The sequence below is a fragment of the Mauremys mutica genome, chromosome 11 (assembly GCF_020497125.1).
Source record: "Mauremys mutica isolate MM-2020 ecotype Southern chromosome 11, ASM2049712v1, whole genome shotgun sequence".
In the NCBI taxonomy this organism is placed as follows: domain Eukaryota; kingdom Metazoa; phylum Chordata; order Testudines; family Geoemydidae; genus Mauremys; species Mauremys mutica.
The window spans coordinates 1,034,117-1,054,243 of NC_059082.1; the positions used below are offsets into that span (position 1 = coordinate 1,034,117).

Here is a 20,127-nt window from a genome sequence, read left to right on the forward strand (position 1 = left end):
ATGGCGGAACCGGGTCCCCAGCGCGGCTGGTTCGTTTTCGGGTTCCGGGGCTTCGCGGAGCCTCGCGGCGGCGGGGCCCGGCGGGTGGAGCCGGAGCCGGGCGGGATCCGCGTGGTGCGGCCCGCGTGGAGCTACACGGGCCTGGTGACGGGTGAGACCCGTGGGGGGGGGGGGCTGCTCGGTACCCCCCCCCTTCCGGCCCCGTTCCGGCCCCCCCCCCCCGCCCGGTACCAGCCCGGTACCCCCTCCCCTTCCTGCCCCGGTACTGACCCCCCCCCGGCTCGGTACCGCCCCCTTCCTGCCCCGGAACTGCCCCCCCCGCTCGGTACCGCCCCCTTCCTGCCCCCCCCCGCCCTCTCTGCCACCCCCCCTGACCGCTCTCTCCGCAGGGCGCGGCCGCTTGGTGCTGCGGGGGCGGCTGGCGGGGGCACTGCCCGGGCACTGCCAGGACCTGCTCCCCTCCGAGAGCCACGTGCTGCTGCTGCGCGGGGCGGCGCTGGAGGCCTGGGCACGGGGCGCGGGGCTGTGTGGGGGGCCCGCCTGGCAGCAGCAGCTGCACCCAGGGGAGGTGGCCGGGCCCCTGCCCCTGGCCCCCCGTGGCTACGTGACCCCGCGGCCGCCCTTTCTGTGCCCGCTGCCACCGGCGCTGCGGGCCCAGAAGCTGGTGCTGGGCCATGAGCATGTGGTGCTGCTGGGCCGTGCCGGGACCATCTACACCTGGGGCTGCGGCAGGTGGGTGCGGAAGGAAATGTGATGGTGGCTGGTCCCTATGGGGAGGGGAGGATACATGGGGCAGGGGTGGCTGGTCCCTATGGGGAGAGGAGAGGCCAGAGGGTTGGGGTGGTGATGGCTGGTCCCTATGGGGAGAGGAGGCTACATGGGGCAGGGGTGGCTGTTCCCCATGGGAAGCGGGCAGACATGGAGAGCAGTGACACGCCCTGTCTCGTGTGTTTCCTGCAGACATGGGCAGCTGGGGCACGGGGGGCTGGAGCCTGTGTCAGAGCCCCGGCTCGTGGAGGCCTTGCATGGCATGCCCATGGGGGACGTGGCAGCTGGAGGCTGGCATTCTGTCAGTGTCAGCGGTAAGGGCCATGGGGTGGAATGACAGCTCCCCGTGCCTGGGCCTGTTCGTAGTGTTGGGGTGGGGGCTTGGTCAGTGTGGCTAAAAGGGGGAGCACTGGTGCCAAGGGGGGCTTGGTCATGATGGGGAAGGGGGAGTTGGTGCTATTTACACCCCTGCTCCTGGGGAATGCCTGGCTGAGCCAAGTGCAGCACCCTCTGCCCAGCCTGAACTACTTGAGTGGTGATGGTGGAGTAGCTCCTGGGGGAGACTCGACAGCTCTGCACAAAGTTTGGGTGGGGCGAGGAAGAGGGCCCCTGCTGCTGGGCTGTGCAGCTCTGAAGGCTCGTGGAGAAATACCGTGTTCCCTGCTATTGCATCTCTCTTGCTCTCTCCTCAGAGGGAGGTGATCTCTATGTCTGGGGCTGGAATGAATCAGGGCAGCTGGCACTGCCTTCCAAAGCACTGGCAGAGAAAAGGGCACCAGCCGCAGCCTCTGTCTCCCAGCATGAGGAACCCTGCGCCGGTGAGGAACCCTGCAAGGTGGTGCAGGTTTGAAGGCTGCCCTTAGGCAACTGGAGGTTAGGCCTGGCTGGTGGGCAGAAGGCGGAGGGTTAGAGAGCTGCCGCTACCGGAAGCTGCTAGTGGCCTTTCCTGTGACTGTTCACAGGTGAGACATTTGGGAACATTTCAGCAAAAGGCCCTTGTTTAACCCCTGGAGGCCCCACACTTTTCAGAGGGGTAGCTCCAGCCTGCCACTCACCGCAGCCTGGTTGCTCTTGCATCTTGGAAGGTCAGACCCTCCCCAGCCAAAAGAGTCCCCTGTCTTCCTTGCTCTCCAGCTACACCACCTGAGATGGATTTTGAATCCATTTTCTAGGAGAGGCAGAGCTGAAATTGGTCAATCACGAGGCAGCACTGGGTGCTGAAGCAGCTGACTTCGTTTCAATCCAGGCCTTCCCTGCTTTGCTGGATCTACCTGAGGGGTCAGAGGTCAGCAAGGTCAGCTGTGGCTCCCGCCACACTGCTGCTGTGACCCGTAAGTCCAGGGGCTTGGGTCTGGTTAGTGTGGAGGGGAGTGAAGTGTTGATTGCAAAGCTCTGATGGTGCTAAAGCCTTGTGAGGCCGTCCGCAATTCCTGCCTGGGGAAGGAGGCTAAGATTGTTCAAGGGGCCTGGACACTGGCTGCACCGAACAGGCCCAGGCACCGGGGAAGGATGGGGACTTGGCTACAGGAGGGGGGCGTGGGCAGGGGTCCCCACTGCTGTATATTTAGTAGCTTGCTTGGCTCAACTGAAGGTGATGGTCCAGTGAGAAACCTCAGGAGGAAATATGCCCTGAATTAACCACCCTGCCTCAGGAGAGCTGTTTGAACTGACTGCCCCAGTGCAGGTCTGTGGCACTCAGCCCCGTGGTCTAAGTGCCTAAAGCAGCGTGAGTAACATCCAGCCCGTGCCAGGGTGAAGCATACACAGAGAAGAATAAAAGGGGGGGAGGGGAGACCCTCTCTCCTGTGGCCCCCACAGCTGACTCTTGCTCTTTGCTTACAGGGACTGGGGAGCTCTACACCTGGGGCTGGGGTAAGTAAGGATGGTGCACTGCTTTTCAGGCTTGTAAATGCTCCTACACCAGAAAAAAGGGCTAAAAACCAGTAGAGTCCTCCCAGGACCAGGGCCAAGTATGGCTCCAGCTGCTCAGGGCTCTGCATGAGAGAAGGTAGCACCCTCCTGGGAGGGGCTACAGAATTGCTGCTGCATGTTGTGGGGAGGAGCTGGCTGCACCTGCCTACTGTAAGCGGCTCTGTTTTTGTCGGCAGGCAAATATGGACAACTTGGCCACAATGACACAGCAAGCTCTGACCAGCCACGACAGGTTGGCTATTTCCCTGCAAATGGGCTCATGGTGGAGGATGTGGTCTGTGGCCCATGGAACACTTACGTTGGTGCTGTGGAGAAGTGAGAGCAACTGAAAGGGTGGAGAAAGGCCCCACCTGCAGCACTGACCTGTAAAGAGACTCAGCCACCCCTGGGCCTGGAGCCGAAAGTGATTTCCTTCACTGGGGGGCGGGGGGTGTTCACATTCAATTGCCCCAGCCAGAGAACTCCAATTAATCATCCTTCCTTTGCTAAAAGTCTTGTGCATTTTTTTCCTAGCCCCACTGCTGCCATCGCTGCCTCCTCTAAATGCTGCTGGGGGGTTGCAAAGGCGCTGGGCCTCACGTAGGGTCTTGCAGGCAGACTGGCCTGAGGGAGTGGAAGTAAACTCAACACCCGCACAGCCAGGAGACAGTACACCTTGCTGAAGAAGCTGCTGAATATATTTCCTCCAGAACTGAACTGTACACTTAGAAGGCACCATGAGTAACAAATTCATTCCACACTGTTCCCTCCCTACCAGCAAGGCAGGGGGCAGAGGAGGTTAAAATAGGCACTAAACAAATGCCTGAGTAGTGAGATGCTTCCCCTGTGCTGCAGTCAAACCGTACCACGCCGTTCCCCTTAATACTAGCACAGAGCTGCCTAGGACCCCTCAGCCCCTGGCTCACAGCTGTGTACAGAGAGCCCCAGCAGGCGAGGCCAGCATGAGAATAAATAACCAAGCCCGGGGAGCTGTAGTGATAAGGTGCACATGATCAGGGACAAGAACACTATTTACAGAGCATCACTCAGTGATGGGAGCAGGTTCAAACAGGCACAGCCCCAGCTCCAGGGTGCGCAGAGCAGTGGAAAGGTGCAGCTTGCATGGGGAACAGGCCCTAGGGGGGGTACATACTAACCCCTGCTCTAGGGGGCAGGGGCTGGCCAAGGGGATTACTGCCACAGGGCCTGGGGAAGCTGGGCTGCTGCTCAATTCATAACCCCAAGAGGCCTCAAGACTTGGGCTAGGCTCCACTCCCCACTTGTGTCAGTAATCCACCTTCTGAGCAACATAGCTACACTCCCCATACCCTCTCTAGACAGCGGTCGCCATAGGGACTGAGTGCCCTTGCAGCACAGGTACAAGGCCCTAACCTGGGGGTTTCTACATTTACAGTGCTGCCAAGTTAGTCTAGCAGGTAGGAGGTGAAAGCCGCCAAGTCTCACCCCAGCTCAGCTGCCTTTGTCGTTAGAAGGGCAGGGAAAGGGCCAGGGTGCCTGGCCCCAAGTCAGTGCTAGTGAATGGATCCTGGTAGGGAATGCTTAGCCCCCCCAGGCCTGGCTGGAACAGGCCCGCTGGCCGGGGGCTCGAGCACCCTCGACCCTTTTTATGGATCAGGGCTGAGACCCTCTCCCTTTATACCCATGCCTTGGGCCAGCAGGACGGTTGCACCCTCAGGGCAGGACAAGGCATGGGCCTCAATCAGCTAGTCCAAGGCACTGGCTTCACCCCACACAGCATACTGGCAGCAGGCTAAGAAACCAGTGCTGTCCTGGAGCCCTCGGCTGCCTGGGAGCCAGCCAGCCCCTAGCCCTGCTGCTGGGAAACGCTCAGCTGAAGAGGTAAGTATGCAGGGGAACCGATACTGAGTAAGCTGCTATGGGCTCCAGCACCTCAGACAGCAGCCCAGCCTGAGAACCAAAGAATTAACCAGTCAGCCCAGGCAGGCAAAGCAGAGGGGCAGCTGGGGGGCACAGGGGAGAGGTTGCCATTGGAGGCTCTGGCTGCCCCACTCCAGGGCTCCACGGGCCATGCAGTAGTGTATGAAGAGCAGGGAGCCCTGGGCAGGAGCAGCCCAGCGCTTTTTAAAACATTGCATCTAACATAAAAACCTGAAAGTCACTGTAGTAAAAACCATTTTAAAAAAAAGTCTCCCTCCCCCCACTGCGTGCTCCTGCCTCTCCCGTGGGGATGGCTGCCCGCAGGCCATGGGCCCTGCTGTGGGCGCACGGCAGCATGTAGGGCCCAGCTAAAAATCCAGTGTGGGGCACTTGCCATTTTCACCTCCAGCTGAAGGGACGCACACTTAGGCGCTGCATGTCCAGTCATGCTGTGCCAGAGCAGCGACCCAGCAAGTCTAAAGAGCTGGAACCCTCTGGCTGTGTCCTCCTCAACAGTGGATGTTGGTGGTTGTGGAGTTCAGGATCCGGGAGCTCGTGTCAGATTTGGAAGCCTTTGAAAGTTCGCGCTGTTAAAGGGTAGAAAAAAAATGCAAATGAAGTGCCAGCTGAGGGGAGGGCAACACGGTGAGAGGCAGCAGAGCCGGGCTGTGCACCTGGGGCCATGAAGCTGAGTTGCTCTCCAGCAACCTGGCCAAGGTGGCTGCCTCGGCAGCATGTGCTACCACCACCTGCGGTCACTCAAGGGGCGGGAGAAGGCAGCTTACAGTCAAGCAGCCAGGAGGCATTTAGGCCCAGTAGCCCCGAACAGGCCAAGCTAGAGCAGTGCCAGGTTAGTGCAGGCCTGGGGACACAAGAACAAGCCATCTCCGCTCACAGCAGGTGGGCTTCACTCAGTGATACTGGGACTTCCTACATGGATAACAGCTGCCCCTACCCCCCCAAGAAGTCAGCTCCTACTACAGCAAGCAGCACCCATCCCTGCGGGGCAGGCAGCACTCCACTTTGCTGAGAATTTGGGCTCCGTTGGAGCATCTGGAAAACAAGCTGGCTTTTAAGACAGACCAAGGGGAGGCAGGGAGGAGTTGGTGTCAGGCACATGGGACTGTCACAATTCTGCCAGAGGGAACCCTGCTTCCTTTTGGTCCATCCACAAGTTACTGGTCCCAGTGACCACAGATGCCTCGATCCCTGTGTCCCAGACCCTCGGGGGAAGCCACGACACTGGAGTCAGGAGCCGTTCTGGAGCCTGGCCATGAATGCAGCCTTTGGGCCGGAGTGCTCAGCAAGAAGGCTGGACACGTGGAAAACTGCTCCATGGCAGGGGCCCTGGCTTTTGCTGCCATGAGTTGGGGATGCTGCTGGCCTTCCTGCTGATTAGACAAGGCCAGGCCAGAGAGCAGGGGGAGCTTGCAGGAGCAGCTGGTTGTTGCAGCAGGGATGATTCCCAGCCCAGCAGGAGGAGAGCTGCGATGGGCCTTCTCAGCAGCAAACCCAGCAGGCCCCTGCGGCAGAGTGCCCAGTAGCTGGGGGGTGGGAGGGGTTTGCAGCTCAGCGATTCACAGAGCTCCGCTTACCCTGCCTAGCCAAGAACCTCTCACCAGCACTCTGTTGGGGAACTTAGGTGGGGTTATTAATTCAGACCTCCACAAGCCATGGGACACTGAGGCCCCTGGGGTCAGCATAACTCCCTGCCTCAGGGCTTGCTGTGAATGGGGTCAGGCTCAGAGAGGCCAGCACAAAGTGACACAGGCAACAGTCAGGCCCTCGCCCATCACAGTAGGCAGGCGCTCTCCCGCCCTGTGCCAGCCAGCAGAAAGTCAGTGCCACAAGCCGGCTTTAGCCGGAGAGCTGACTGATCCCAGGCAGGAGCGCTGAGCTGCCGTGTGCTTTGGGAGCAGGGTAAGGAAGGCTGGTCTGAGGAGCTCGGCTCACCTAATGCACTTCAGAGAGGCCAGGCAGAGAAGGAACAAGGATGCAGCAGGCTCCCCCTGGAGCCCTGAGCTGAGCAGAGTGTGCTCCTAGACAGGAGCATCGGGCACCACCACCAACTCCCTCTGGCACTTCCTCCGCAGCTGATCGATGCTTCTGCCATGGCTGGGTTTTCTATGGAGCCTGCCTCCTGCTCTTACTCAGCCTGACTCACTTGGATGCAAGTGGGAGGGGGACTGAACAGCCAACTGCTCCTCTGGGTGCTGAGGACAGGGGAACGGCAGGAGAGAGGTGGCAGCCCCAGGCCACTAGAGACACCACCCAAGCTGCACAGAGCTTTCGAAGCTGCGGCCCTGCGCGGGAACTTGGGAGATCTGGCTACAAAGCCAGGCTCCGCTGCCAACTCCTCACACACCTTGGATAAGCCAGTGACTGTGCCTGAGTTCCCCATCTGTACCATGGGGCTAACACCTCTCCTCTGGGGCTGGCTACCAGGGAGCGGCGAGGCTCCCGCACACAGAGCCAGGCCAGTTTAGTGCGAAATCAGAGCGAGCATTCATTGCCAGGTGCGTGGGTCCGTCAGCTGGAAACAGTGAGGCATTAGTGGAACCACACAGAATGGCTGGAGTTAGAGGCCACGCTGGCTCCCTAAGGCAGCTCTGGAGGACTGGCCCTGCGTGGCAGGGAGATGGGCTCTGAACACAGCAGGGGTGAGGCATGCTGTGCCTCCTGGAGTGTATGAGGTGCACAGGGATCCCCTCCCTGACTGTGCTGCCCAGACTGGATTGGGTTTAGAAGAGGTGAATTACCGCAAACTCAGAATAGGTGCTGGCAACAGAGTTAATGCTGTAGTTACGCTGGGCAGGGGCTGTGGGGGTGCACCCACCGCTCAGGGTGGTTCCATTCAACTGGGATATGTTCTCCTTGTTCCGTTCTGCGTGTGCCGTGCGAGGGGGCTTCACGGCCACGCGGCTGGGGGTCCGAGCAGGCTGGCCGAGCTAGAGAGAAGGCAGACACCAATAGGACATGGCAATACAGTGGTGCTGGCTTTGTTTCCCTCCCTTGCATCACCAAACCCGAGGAATCCCCTGTGTCAGGGCTTGGAGCTCTGTGCTAGAACTCAACTTTAAATTCTGCCTTTCCCAGCTTCAACCAGTCCCGGGGGCAACCCTGCTGGGGCAGAGCGAATCATGCCTGGAGTCTGAGCTAAGGCATCTGGGACCAGCTACCAAACAATGCAGAGTGATGGAAATGCGCCAGAAGGGCTGCGGATGTGTTTTCTGAAGGCTACTGGCTCTCTCTCTGCCCAGAGCAGTGCCCTGCACACCCACCTGCACCAGGCTCTACGCGAGCTTTACCCGTCGCATTGGCAGCTTGCAGCTGACCACTGAATAAAGAAGCCCCTCCCACAGCGGGAGCACCATGGAGCTTGGTACGTATATTGAGGGGAGCGACAGTCATGGAGGCAGCCAGAACTGCACGTGGGAGAAGCTATTTTATACCTGCCTCCTCCACCCCAAGCTCACACCCCCTCTGCCCCTTCAGTAACTCTCTCCTGGGGGGTAGAAGGGCCGAGTTCCCTGGGACATGGCCCAGGAGCTAGAGGCAGCATGCGCTTACCTTGCCTCCGGAGGGCGGCGGCCGGGACACCGGGGAGTGGAAGAGCGTCCCCCCAAAGGCGGAACGGAGCGTGCTGTTGGGAGTGGCACAGGAAGTTGCATTGAGCTGAAGGCAAAGTAGAAGAAGTTAGTGGTGGAGGCTCAGAGACCAGCCATGCAGGGAAGCCCTTGGAAAGGGGGCCATTTGCTAGGTTCCCTTTAGTGGCTCCCTCCATGTGGGAACCAGGGTGGCAATGGGGGGCGGGGGACAAGTCTCAGGTCAGCAACAGCCATTGGGAGAATCCCAGCGCACATGGCTGCTTTCCAGGGGAGGCTGTGGACAGAGCGGGAGGGCTCCAGTCACTCCCCGGGGCAGGAGGGCGTGGACAGAGCGGGAGGGCTCCAGTCACTCCCCGGGGCAGGAGGGCGTGGACAGCTCTCTGGCTGCCATCAGCGAGGGGCCCCTTTCCGGAGCCATGGTATTCCCCAGGGGCCTGACACGGGCTGTGGCTCTGGTGATGCTAACCACTGGCAGCTCAGCAAGCACTGTTTTACTCCTCCCACCTGACGATGCCCAAGAACTGGGCTCCTTTAAGGAACACCAAGCTTGACACTTCTCCCAGCAAAGCTTTTGCTGCTGTGCCAAGCTGGCAGCACATCTCGTTTACCTTCCTCACTTTGCCAGGCGTGTTGGTGCCTAGGACCCGGCGCTTGCTGGGTGTCCTCGGGACGCTGCCATACATCATCTCCTCCTCAATCTGACGACTCTTCTTCAGTTGCTACACAAAAGACACGTAGAGCCGGGCCTGGGTGAGGGCCCATTGGAGAGGTGTGCACCAGCCCCAGTGATTCACAGTTATCGAGGGGCATCGAGGGCCAATTAAACCCCAGCCACACCGCACAGCACAGGGCCAGCTAGTGGAAAGCACTGAGCAAGCCCCACGCAGCAGCGATTCACCCCTGCTTGCTGGAAGGCAGTGCCAGGATGGGAGGACAGATGCCAGGCACAGGATGGCACAGGTATGAATTAATGCGGTCAAATCCCAGCTTACTGGCATCCAGGGAGAAGGAGCACAGTACATGCTGGCCGAGGCCTGCAGGATATGCTGATGCCATTGCAGAAGAAGTGGCAAAGCTCTCCCCGCCCCAGAAGAGCAGTGAGAGGTTTGCCCATCTGTATCCCACAGCTCAACCTGGCTCAGGCAGCAGGAAAGGGCCTGGCCCAGTGGCAGTGGAGAACACATCTGGCCCCCTCCTGGTGGGACTTCACTCTGTTTGGCTCTGCACTCACCCGTTCCTGCTTCTCCTTCTCTTTCTCCAGCCGATGCAGCTGCCATTGCTCGCTCACGTATTCCATGAACCGCTGCCCATTCACCAAGAAGGCCTCCTCATGCTCCTGTTCCCAGGCCTCAATCCGAACTTTCAGCTCCTCCTCCAGCTAGGCAGAGAGAGACAATGAATACTGCAGCAGCACAGGTCAGGCTGCAGTGACCCTGGCAGGCTGTCCCATGCAGCCTGGGATTTCTCCGAGCCTGTGACCTGCTTGGTCAGCACCCAGACCCCTCAGAGAGCCCTGCTTTATGCTGCCAACCAACCCACAGGGCTGGGAGCCTGAGTGATGGCATGCCAAGCCCACAAGCCCCGTGTTCAAAGTCAGGCTGTGGAGTTCAGCTCCCACATGGTGGCAGGTGGGCCACCACCCCAGAGCAGCATGTACCTTGGGGAGAGTCTTCTGCAGTTTCGCTCGCTGCTTTTCTTCCTTCAGGAGGTTGCCCCCTCGGTTAGCAAAGCGACTTGGGTCCGTTGCTTTTCTCTAATGCACAAAAGGCCAAGCAGACAGTTCACATCCCGACATGCCCACCTATGTCCCCGAGATGCCCTCCTGCCCTGCGCTCAATCTCTGCTTGCCAGGCCACCCTCCAGTGATATCCTCACATGCCCCCACCCCCCAGGTCATACTACCCATCTCTCCAACTTTGGCCTCGTGGGCACGTTGGCCTTCCTCAGCCCCCTGCACTCCCCAGAGGTAGGGTCACAGTTGGTATGCTCCCTGCAGGGAAAGTACCTCCAACTCCAGGAAAAGCCTCCAGTTTTCCTCCCATTTCTGAACAGCTTCAAAGAGTTCTTTGTGTGTCTCGTAGTAATGCTTCACACGCCCCACCTCAGCGTCGTGGAGCTGCAGCAGGGCCTCGGTGCAGTCCTCTGCAAAGGAATGGAGAGCAGAGTCACCAGGGCACAGACAGCAGGGATCCCAAACTCAGGCCAGGCTGCTGAATGGGAAGCTCCACTGGAGAGCACCCTGCACGCCTCCAGCTGGCCTGCACAGCTCCCTATGGGGCAGACAGAAAAACCAAGGCCCAGCCCCAGGCCCAACTTGGAAACCCCATACGCACCCTCGTAGTAAGGGGCAAAAGCTTGTCTCTGCTCAGTGCCGTAAAAGCATTTGTCCCAGTAAGCGGCCAGCTCTGCTCTGATTGCTTCAATCACAGTCTTCATGTTCTGCAGCTTCAGCTCCTCCAGACGGTCCACCTCGAACTGCAGCTAGAGACCAGAACAGAGCAGGCAAAGCCCTGGGCGTCAGGGCACAGCAGTACAGGGAGGTGCTTACTGTTACTGGGTGCTTCAGAGAGAACCAGCCTGGAGCGGCTGGGGATCGTTCCTGGCCCCACGCAGCACAAGCCATTGTAGAACACAAGAGCTGCCAGGCACTAGCGCCCATGGCCAGCACTCAGAGGCAAGGCTCACGTCCCTCCCTTTACACCAAGGAGCAGCCCCCTATGGCTCAGACCGGGCAAGGTTTCCTTACGGCTTTCCTGGTTTTGGCTCTGGATCCGGTCATATATGTGGCAAAGGCTTCTCTCTCCTCCGCAGGCACCTTCAGCCTGTCCCAGAGCTCCACAATTCTGGAGCGCAGCTCACTGCAAACAGCTTCATTTAAAGCTCTCCGGGCCTCCAGCTAGAGCAGGGAAAGCACAGGGTCAGCATTCCGGCAGCTAGCAGGGGTAGCTCACTTCTGTTCAACAGGGACTCATCAGAAGTCCCTTTGCTCACTGCAAAGGCAAGAGCCCCCACGCCCCTTCATCTGCCCCTATTACAAGCCCTCTTCACCAGTGCCAGGACCCTTTTACTGGAGCCACAGCACTAATAATCTCCCTGCAAACTACAGCATGGAAGACTTCAGACCACTGTGCTCCATACCTGCTGCAGCAGCTCTTTAAGAGCAGCAATGTTCTCCATAGATAGGCAGAAGGCATCCTCATCTTCACACACCACATCCCGCTCGAAGCTGGTGTCAGGGACATGATCCAGCTCCTCCATGCACAGAATGATCTGCCGCTTGACGCTGATGAACTCCTCTCTCCTGCGCTCCTGGAGGCAGAAAGCAACAGCGCTAGAGGCCAGGAAGCATCCTGCCACACAGGTTTCTCTCGCACTCTCTCACACACATACATCCCCCCTGACACCACCACCACCACCCCCCACCCACCCACCCACAAAAGACCTTCTCAGCAGCCAGCGCGGCCAGGTGGCGTCTGAAGCAGTCGAGCTCCTCCAGGCTGGGCACAGAGTTGCTGTCGATGCTGTACGGGGTCATGCAGAGAAGGTCACACAAGTCTTGGTCACGTTCTTGCAGAGTTTTCAGCTCCTGCTTCCTCTCTCTCTTCTGCTTCAGCATCACTTCCAGGCGGGTGCGCAAGTCCTTCTCCAGCTGCAGGATGGTGCTCTCCTCCTCCTCCTGAGAGAGCACAAGACATCAGCACTGCTCTCTAAAGCAGCTCTAGCCAAGGTGCATTGAGCTGGTTAGTTTCCAGCTGATGGGCGAGACACAAGGCCTTGATCCTCCTGGGTTCAGTTCAGAGCTAGTCAGCCCACAAGCAGGCACCCCAGCAGAACAGCCCTTCCACAGACAAAGTGGATTGGCTGTGAGAAGCCAGGTCTGCAGCATGAGCCTGTGCCACCCCCACTCAGCCTGCAAGCCCCCATTGGTGGTCCAGAGCTCTGTGATGAGCTCTCAGGAGACAGACTTTGGGAAAGAGAGTCAGTTTCTCCTGTGAGCTGGGGCTCTGCGTGAGGCACCGGGGTAAGGACTAAGCCAGTAGAAGACAGTGTTACTAGACTGGATGGAGAGGAGGGAGTCTCAGGGCCAGGCCCCAGAACTCACCTCAAATGGATCCAGCTGGAGCTCCTTGCAGAGAGTGTCCAGTTCCTTGCGACACATAGCAATGCTTTTCAGGAGACGCTCCTTCAGGTTCTCCTCCTCAGCCACCATCATGTCCAGCAGACCCTGCAGCAGAGTGACAGTGAGGAGGAGCAGCAGAGGATGGGTGGGAGAGCCAGAGGTGGGAATACCCTAGGCCTGGTGTCAGGAGCTTTGGAGCAGAGCCCACTTACACTCCTGAAAGGCTTTGCAATGCTAAAGAGTAGCCTCTGGGCATGCTGGGCAGAGAGCACAGTACCCACTGCATGGACTGGAGTGAGATGTTTTACACTGGGCACAGGAGACGCAGAAGGGCAATGCCAGGGCACAGCCCGATCTCTATGCCCTGGTGAGGCAAAGCAGGAAATACTGGGTTGGGCTAGATCAGCAGCCTGGTAGGGAAGGCTGCCTCAGGGGCCGAGAGACAGGACTGTTAGTCTGCAGGGACCTGATAGGAGCTTCAAGGCACCCAGGCCACGAAGATCAGAACGTGAGGGCGACAGAAGTTTTGCAATGGGGGTCTGGGCCTCTCCCCCCAGAGCGGGACCGGAGAGTGACCAGTCTGCAATGTGATGGAGCAGGCACACAGCCCTAGGGGAGACACTCTCTGTCCTGCTCTCCCACAGCCCAGAATGGATCACGCCTGCCCTCGCTCAGAGCCCCGTGTCCTGGGGAGCAGGTCCATTTCCCCACTGGGCACTTAGCCAACTCAGTAACCCGAGGGAGGGGTGTGGGAGTCACCGAGTGTCACTCCTGGACCTCAGAATGATCATCTGTGAAATGGGAATGGAACTGAAAGGCTTGAGAAACCCACTCGCCCCAGGGGAGAGTATCTGGAGCAGTCGAGTGGGCCTGGAAGTGGAGCAGCAGAAGCCAAGCAGAAAGGGGCAGTGGCTAACTCAAGAGAAGCAGGGAAGGAAGACTATGTGAGGGGAGAAGAGGAGAGGGGAGGGGAGAACTCCATGCAAGGGGAAGCCAGGGCGAGAGGGAAGAGCAGTGTGGGAAGAGGTACAACCTGTGGCAGGAGAGGAGGAAGCAGAGTTCAGACAGAAGGTCCAAGAGCCAGGAAACGAGAAAGCGGTTCAGGTAATTCCAAGGAACAGGCTGTGGGGGGCCTCTTTTGCAGGGGGCGGGGGCTAGGGCTGTGCAGGAGTTTGGACCCTGCCCAGTAGGCCTAGCAGGCACAGGGTACATTTTTCAAGCCTTGGACTTAACACCTTTGTGAAGGGTTTTCAGAGTTTTGGATGAAGACAATCGTAGGGGCCAGGGCATAGCTACAGGAGGACAAGAGCCTTGGGCACATTAGAGAAGCTGGCTATCCCGGGAGCAATGCACACCTTTGGATTGTATGGCCCTGGGACCCAGCACAAGAGAAGCCAGTGGAGACAGCTTCCGAGTGCTCTGGATCCTTCCTGGATGCTAGCCAGCTGTTTCCACTGCCACCCCAACCAGGCCTCTGGATGGCACAGGTACGTGTTTAGCACATGCATGATTAGAAATAGATGGCCAGCAGCAGGAGGAGGAAAACTAGTCATCTATAGGGCAGGGAGGTAAGAGGGCTGGAATGGTTAGGTCCTATACACTGCTGAAGACAGAACTGGAAGGGACCCAAACAGATCTGCTGGCCACACTAGAGCCCACATGCCGGATTGGACATGATTGGGCAGGGCTCCCCTGGATCATGCTGAGGAATACAGGGAGGCTGAAAGCCTGACACAATGACCTCTGGGCCACCCCAGTGGAGCAGAGCTGGCCAGCAGGAACTGTTTAGACCAGGGTAGGTTCTCTCTAATTGTCACAGTCAATACCCCTTCTAGGCTGGCCAGTGCTGACCGCCTCTTTGCTAAGTAGCTGCAGTTAGCAGCACATACTGGGGAAGTCAACCGATTTTCTGCAATATCCATTGTATTTGTCTAGGCTTGTGATTCCGAGGAGAGGCAGCGTAAGTCTAGCAGGGATAGAGCTCCCCTGAGCTGCCAGGAAAGACCCTAAAGAGAAAGCACTAGTTTTGCCCTCCTTCCCCACCAGTGCCTCCCTGCCCAAGGCATAGCAGCTCCATGCCTGCAGGGCGCTGGGGTCAGCGGTACACTCCTCGAGTTCATCCCCTACAAAGGGCGCTAGAGGGAAAAGTACTCACCTTGATGTGCTTCTTCACCACTTCTGTTCGTTGCAATCGCTGCTCCTCAGGGATCCCAATCTCCTCCCAGATATCCCGAAGGTGACCCAGCGCTTTGTTCAGACATGCCACGGACTCTGCAGCCAGCACCTCGCTGAGGAAGGCAGGAGGGGCAGTTGTAAAACACTTCCATCACAATCACTTCTAGTTTTTAGTCTCCACTCATGAGATAGAATAGAGGGTTGAGTTTTAAAACATCTATTTGGACAAACTTGTTTGCATTCCTTTGGACAAGTTGCAAAGAGAGCTGCTCTGTTGCTGATGCGGTTGGACTTTGGAAAAAGCCACCCAACAAAAACTCAGGCTGTGAGGAAGCGGAGGGATCAAGCACTTACTGTGCCTCATTTTCTCGCCAATATTCTCGACACAAAGAACACCGCTACCGCGATATAACGCTGTCCTCGGGAGCCAAAAATCTTAGCACATTATAAGGTGAAACTGCGTTCTATTGAACTTGCTTTGATCCGCCGGAGCATGCAGCCCCTGCCCCCCCGGAGCACTGCTTTACCGTGTCATATCGGGTCACGTTCTATCGAGGTAGAGGTGTACTAGGATATTATTCTTTAGTGTTGGTATTACCATAGCACCCAGAAGCCCATTGGGCCAGGCACTGTACAAACACACGACAAAGAGACACTCCCTGCCCCAAGAAGCTTTAAGATGCCTAAAGGATGAAGATGCTGTTATGACACGCACATATAACAATCATCCATTGGTTATTGCCAGCCATAATAAAATGTCAGGGCTGGAAGCAAACCACTCAAGTAGTTATGCATTTGCTGCAAAAGCATTGAAGAAATTCACACGACTGAGTTTGCTGAAATGCTAAATCAGCTTTTGACAGCACTATCCTCTTCAGCAGAAGCAGAGAGAATACGTCCTTCATTTGTAGGAGTTTGTTCAAAGTTGAGAAACTGACTGAGAACTGAAAGTTTGTTTTCCCCCTTCAATCTATGAATAAAAATGAGGTGAGAGGATTAGATCTATCAGTTCTAAGAATTTGAAGGACATGGTGTCCAGAAACAGTCAGTTCAATTCATTAACTACAGTGAATACCTCCTTTGGTCATAGAGTCAGAGTTTCTAGCCAGAAGCGACCATTAGATCATCTAGTCTGACCTCTTGTTTAATGTAGGTCCTTACATTTCACCCAGTCACCCTGACTGGCCCAGTAACTTGTGTTTGGCAAACGCATGTTCCAGAAAGGCTCCAGTACGGATTGGAAGCCATCAAGAGATAAGAGAATCCAGTGCCAGTGGTGGACTCCCTGAGTTTTGTCCAAGGATTAATCACCTTCCCTGTTGAACATTTGAATTCAGCTTCCAGCCATGGGCTCTTCTTTGATGGGTGTTCCACTAGGGGGACACATCTCAAAGAACCAGTTACTGCACAGGGCGAGTAATCATTTCTTCTCATTCATCCGACGAAGTGGGTATTCACCCACGAAAGCTCATGCTCCAATACGTCTGTTAGTCTAGAAGGTGCCACAGGACTCTGTCACTTTTTACAGGTACAGACTAACATGGCTACCCTTCTGATACATTTCTTCACTTGTTCTGCTTATCTCCTCAAGATGAAAGACCTCTTTAGTACTCTGTATTTTCTCCCAGGGAAGGTACTTATACTTAGTAATCAAGTCACCTCTCAGACTTTTTGATAAACTAAACATATTGAGCTCTAAGTCTCTCACTGAAGGGCATTTTCTCCAGCCCTGAAATATTTTTTCTGGTTCTTTACGCACCCTGTCCCATTTTTCAACACCTCTTTAAAAATGTGGAAGTGCACATAATATTCCAGTAGTGGTCTCACCAATGCTGTATACAGAGGTAAAAATCACCTCCCTATTCATACACCCAATGATCACATTAACCCTTTTTGCACGGGTAGCTCATGTTGAGTTGCTCATCCAGTAGGACCCCAAATCCTTTTCAGAATTACTGTTCTCCAGTCGACAGGCCCCATTCTGTAGATATGCCTGGCATTCCTTGTTCCTGGATGGATAACTTTACATTTGGCTGTATTAACACACATTTTGTTTGCAGATTAATGATGAGAACAGGGCAGCCAAACAGTAGTTACCACTCTGCCAATCTGAATAGTATTGGGCTTAGTACTTATCCACATGGAACCACACTAGAAACATCCCCATTCAAGGATGATTTCCTATTGATGACTACTTTGAGATGTCAGTTCGCCAGTTCTTAATCCATTTAATATATGCTTTATTGATATTGCATAGTGTTATTTATTTATTTTGAAATCGAGATGTTGTATGGTATTAGCTTAGTGTCTTCAAAAGTCTAAATTGATAAGTTACTTTTATCAACAAAATCTAACCTCAAAGAATGAAATCAAGTGTGTTTGGCAAGGCCTACTTTTTTCATAAAACCATGTTGACTAGCATTATAGAATCATAGGACTGGAAGGGACCTCGAGAGGTCATCTAGTCCAGTCCCCTGCACTCATCGCAGGACAAAATATCATCTAGCCCATCCGTGACAGGTGTTTGTCTAACCTGCTCTTAAAAATCTTCAATGATGGAGATTCTACAACCTCCCTAGGCAATTTATTCTAGTGCTTAACCACCCTGACAGGAAGTTTTTCCTAATGTCCAACCTAAACCGCCCTTGCTGCAATTTAAGCCCATTGCTTCTTCTCCCTTCTCCTTGTAACCACCTTTTATGTACTTGAAAACTTATGTCCCCTTTCTTCTCTTCCTCAGAAGAAACAAACCCAGTTTTTTCAATTTTCCCTCATAGCTCATGTTTTCTAGACTTTTAATCATTTTTGTTGCTCTTCTCTGGACTTCCTCCAATTTGTCCACATCTTTCCTGAAATGTGGCACCCAGAACTGGACACAATGCTCCAGCTGAGGCCTAATCAGTGCAGAGTAGAGTAGAAGAATGACTTCTCGTGTCTTGCTTACAACACTCCTGCTAATACATCCCAGAATGATGTTCGCTTTTTTTGCCTTCAGTTACCAATGGACTGAAAAGTTCTATTTCATCCTCATAGTATACTAGTACATCATTCTGCTTCATGAAAAGTATGTGTCATCATCCTGCAGATCCTGTGCTTGAAGATAAAAGGGACTTGCTGAGTATCTGATAATTCAACATTTCTATCCACAAATGTGTCTCTCTTCCCCCTCTTGGTCACAAATTGCCAGTCCGCTTCTTTGGTTCCTTCTTTCACAGATGATTCTTCTCACGGTGGCAATTATTTCTGAATCTGGTTGTCTAGGAAATCTTTGCTTGGACGCTACGCAGCATTGAAATTTGCTCTCTCATACCATGTTTTCTCCACCACTACAGCTACCACCAGAACTCTCTCTTTCAGACAGATAGAAAGAGCAGAGCACATCCAAGGCATGTCACAGCAGTTTTGCCTTCGTTGTCCATATCTTCACTACCTAGTGTGGAGTCATACCTCTCCCCAACTCCCTTATTTGCCACGCCTGTTCTGCTCAGGAGTGCGCCTGGAAACTGACAAATCCTGAACCTCCCTGCTCAGCTCCATGCCCTTGCTACCAGGGAGGGATAAACCACTTAGACTTCAAAAACCAGGGCTGGTCATACACCCAAGGGTCCCAGACACAAATAAAACTCACAGCTTGCTTAGGGGCCCAGAGGCCAGCCACAATGCCCTCATGGAGAGCAAAATAAACCAAACACCATTCACCAAGTATCTTTTATCTTCAAGTACAGGATCTGCAGCTACACCCTCCGAAACACCCTTATTTATTAAATCAGTTTTAAATGCAAAACATGTTTCGATAAACTTCTTATGTTCCCAATACATTAAAGGTAATTTCTTTTAATTAACAAAAAGCTATTTTAAAATGCTGTTTTGTGCATTTTTAACTGAATTCTAGTTTTCATCCAAATGTCAAGTAAAAACAAATAAAATCCTCTTATTGTAAATGTCATTCACCATTTTCTAACATATTAAAAACAAAGAATCTGAATAACTCTTATGTAATTGCCCAAGTATTTATAGACCTCAGGAAAACATTAGCATCAACCTAAGAAGGGTCAGAGCAAAGGCTCATCTAGCCCAGAACGGGCAGTTCCCGACGCTCCCAGGGGAATGAAACGCACAGGAGGTCAGCAGCCAGTGACCCAGTCCTCCTCGAGCCGCAAGCCCCAGCCTCCGGCCGGCAGACGCTCAGGGAGCCCGGCCTGGCTAAGAGTCACTGACGGGCCTTGTTCTAGGCCAGGAACGTCTGTAGACCGGTCCCGATCCCACAGGGACACTGGGCCTTCGCAGGCTCCCCGGCCAGGCGTTCCCCGGGGGGCGGCGCCAGGACGCGCGTCCGTACGTGGGGTTCAAACCCGCTGCCGCTCACGTCCCCGGGGGACCGCTGGGTCCCGGGTGAGGAGCCGCAGGTAACAGCGCGTCCCCCCCCGGCCCGGCCAGAGCCCGCAGACCCGTGTCCCCCCCTCCCCCACCGCGGCGGGGCACGGCTCGGGCACGGGGGCCGCGGCCGGCGGGCGGGCGCCGCAGGGACTGACCCCGAGGCAGCAGGGCCGCTCCCGTGTCGGCACCGGGCCCCGCGCCCGCCCCTCACCTCTTCCTCATGGCGGCGGCAGCGCCGCTCCCGGCCCCTCGCTCCGCGCCGCGCGCCGCTCCCCGACTCCGGCCGTCCCGATTCAAACTCCCCTCCCTGGGCCGCGCATTGGCTGCTGCGCTGCCTTACGTCACAGCAAGCCCCGCCTAAAACCGCCGCTTCGGCCACGCCCCCGGCCGGGAAGATTTTTCTCTTTCGCCTTCAAACCGCAGGCCTCGTCGCCCCGCCCCGCGGTTATGCCAACCAATAACAAGTAAGCTCCCCGGCGCCGTCAGCCAATGAGAAGACAGTGATGAAGCGAGGCGACGACGCAGCGCGGAGGCGGGCCTGCTGCACGCTGGGAGTCGTCAGCGCAACGTGATCACGTGGCCTTGCAGCCCAGCCCCTACGCGCTGTCCGGATCCGTTCCCAGGCCACCCAGCCCCCCCCAGCAGCGCCCCGCCTGCTGCACCGACCGTGCCGGCCTTGTATTGCCGGCCACTGACCACGGGGCTCCACCCCTCCCGACACCGGGGCGCAGGCTCTGGGGCAGGGGTGAGGGGTTTGGGGTGCAGGAGGGGGCTCCGGGCTGGGGTGGGGGGTTGAGGTGCAGGCTCTGGGGGAGGGCCAGGGATGAGGGGGCTGCGGTGCAGGAGGGGGCTCAGGGCTGGGGCGGGGGATGAGGTGCAGGCTCGGGGAGAGCCAGGGATGAGGGGTTTGGGGTGCAGGAGGGGGCTCAGGGCTGGGTCCGAGGGGTTTGGAATGGGGGAGGGGGCTCAGCGCTGGGGTGGGGGGGTGAGGTGCAGGCTCTGGGGGAGGGCCAGGGATGAGGGGTTTGGGGTGCAGGAGGCAGCTCAGCGCTGGGTCCGAGGGGTTTGGAATGTGGGAGGGGGCTCAGCGCTGGGGTGGGGGGGTGAGGTGCAGGCTCTGGGGGAGGGCCAGGGATGAGGGGTTTGGGGTGCAGGAGGCAGCTCAGCGCTGGGTCCGAGGGGTTTGGAATGTGGGAGGGGGCTCAGCGCTGGGGTGGGGGGGTGAGGTGCAAGCTCTGGGGGAGGGCCAGGGATGAGGGGTTTGGGGTG

The 20,127-nt window shown here is 56.5% G+C and overlaps 2 protein-coding genes across 4 annotated transcripts; one reads left to right on the forward strand and one right to left on the reverse strand.

The window, feature by feature from the left end:
- Positions 1-3,350, forward strand: RCCD1 (RCC1 domain containing 1). 2 transcript variants are annotated; one of them, XM_044980081.1, is made up of 7 exons: positions 1-151; positions 390-732; positions 961-1,082; positions 1,461-1,586; positions 1,941-2,099; positions 2,611-2,640; positions 2,874-3,350. In XM_044980081.1, the coding sequence occupies exons 1-7, from the start codon at positions 1-3 to the stop codon at positions 3,017-3,019; spliced, it is 1,077 nt and encodes a 358-aa protein (XP_044836016.1). In that variant the 3' UTR covers positions 3,020-3,350. The 2 variants fall into 2 exon arrangements, with proteins under 2 accessions (XP_044836016.1, XP_044836017.1); XM_044980082.1 differs by lacking the exon at positions 1,941-2,099 and having other exon boundaries at positions 1,461-1,582; positions 2,607-2,640; positions 2,877-3,350.
- Positions 3,351-3,783: 433 nt separating this feature from the next.
- On the reverse strand, positions 3,784-19,189 carry PRC1 (protein regulator of cytokinesis 1). 2 transcript variants are annotated; one of them, XM_044980080.1, is made up of 14 exons: positions 19,070-19,189; positions 14,462-14,594; positions 12,289-12,411; positions 11,629-11,862; positions 11,325-11,495; positions 10,933-11,082; positions 10,520-10,667; positions 10,192-10,328; positions 9,844-9,939; positions 9,418-9,564; positions 8,795-8,905; positions 8,149-8,253; positions 7,415-7,526; positions 3,784-5,165 (listed from the first exon to the last, which is right to left on the reverse strand). In XM_044980080.1, the coding sequence occupies exons 1-14, from the start codon at positions 19,078-19,080 to the stop codon at positions 5,137-5,139; spliced, it is 1,707 nt and encodes a 568-aa protein (XP_044836015.1). In that variant the 5' UTR covers positions 19,081-19,189; the 3' UTR covers positions 3,784-5,136. The 2 variants fall into 2 exon arrangements, with proteins under 2 accessions (XP_044836015.1, XP_044836014.1); XM_044980079.1 differs by having other exon boundaries at positions 7,338-7,526.
- Between the last annotated feature and the right edge of the window lie 938 nt (positions 19,190-20,127).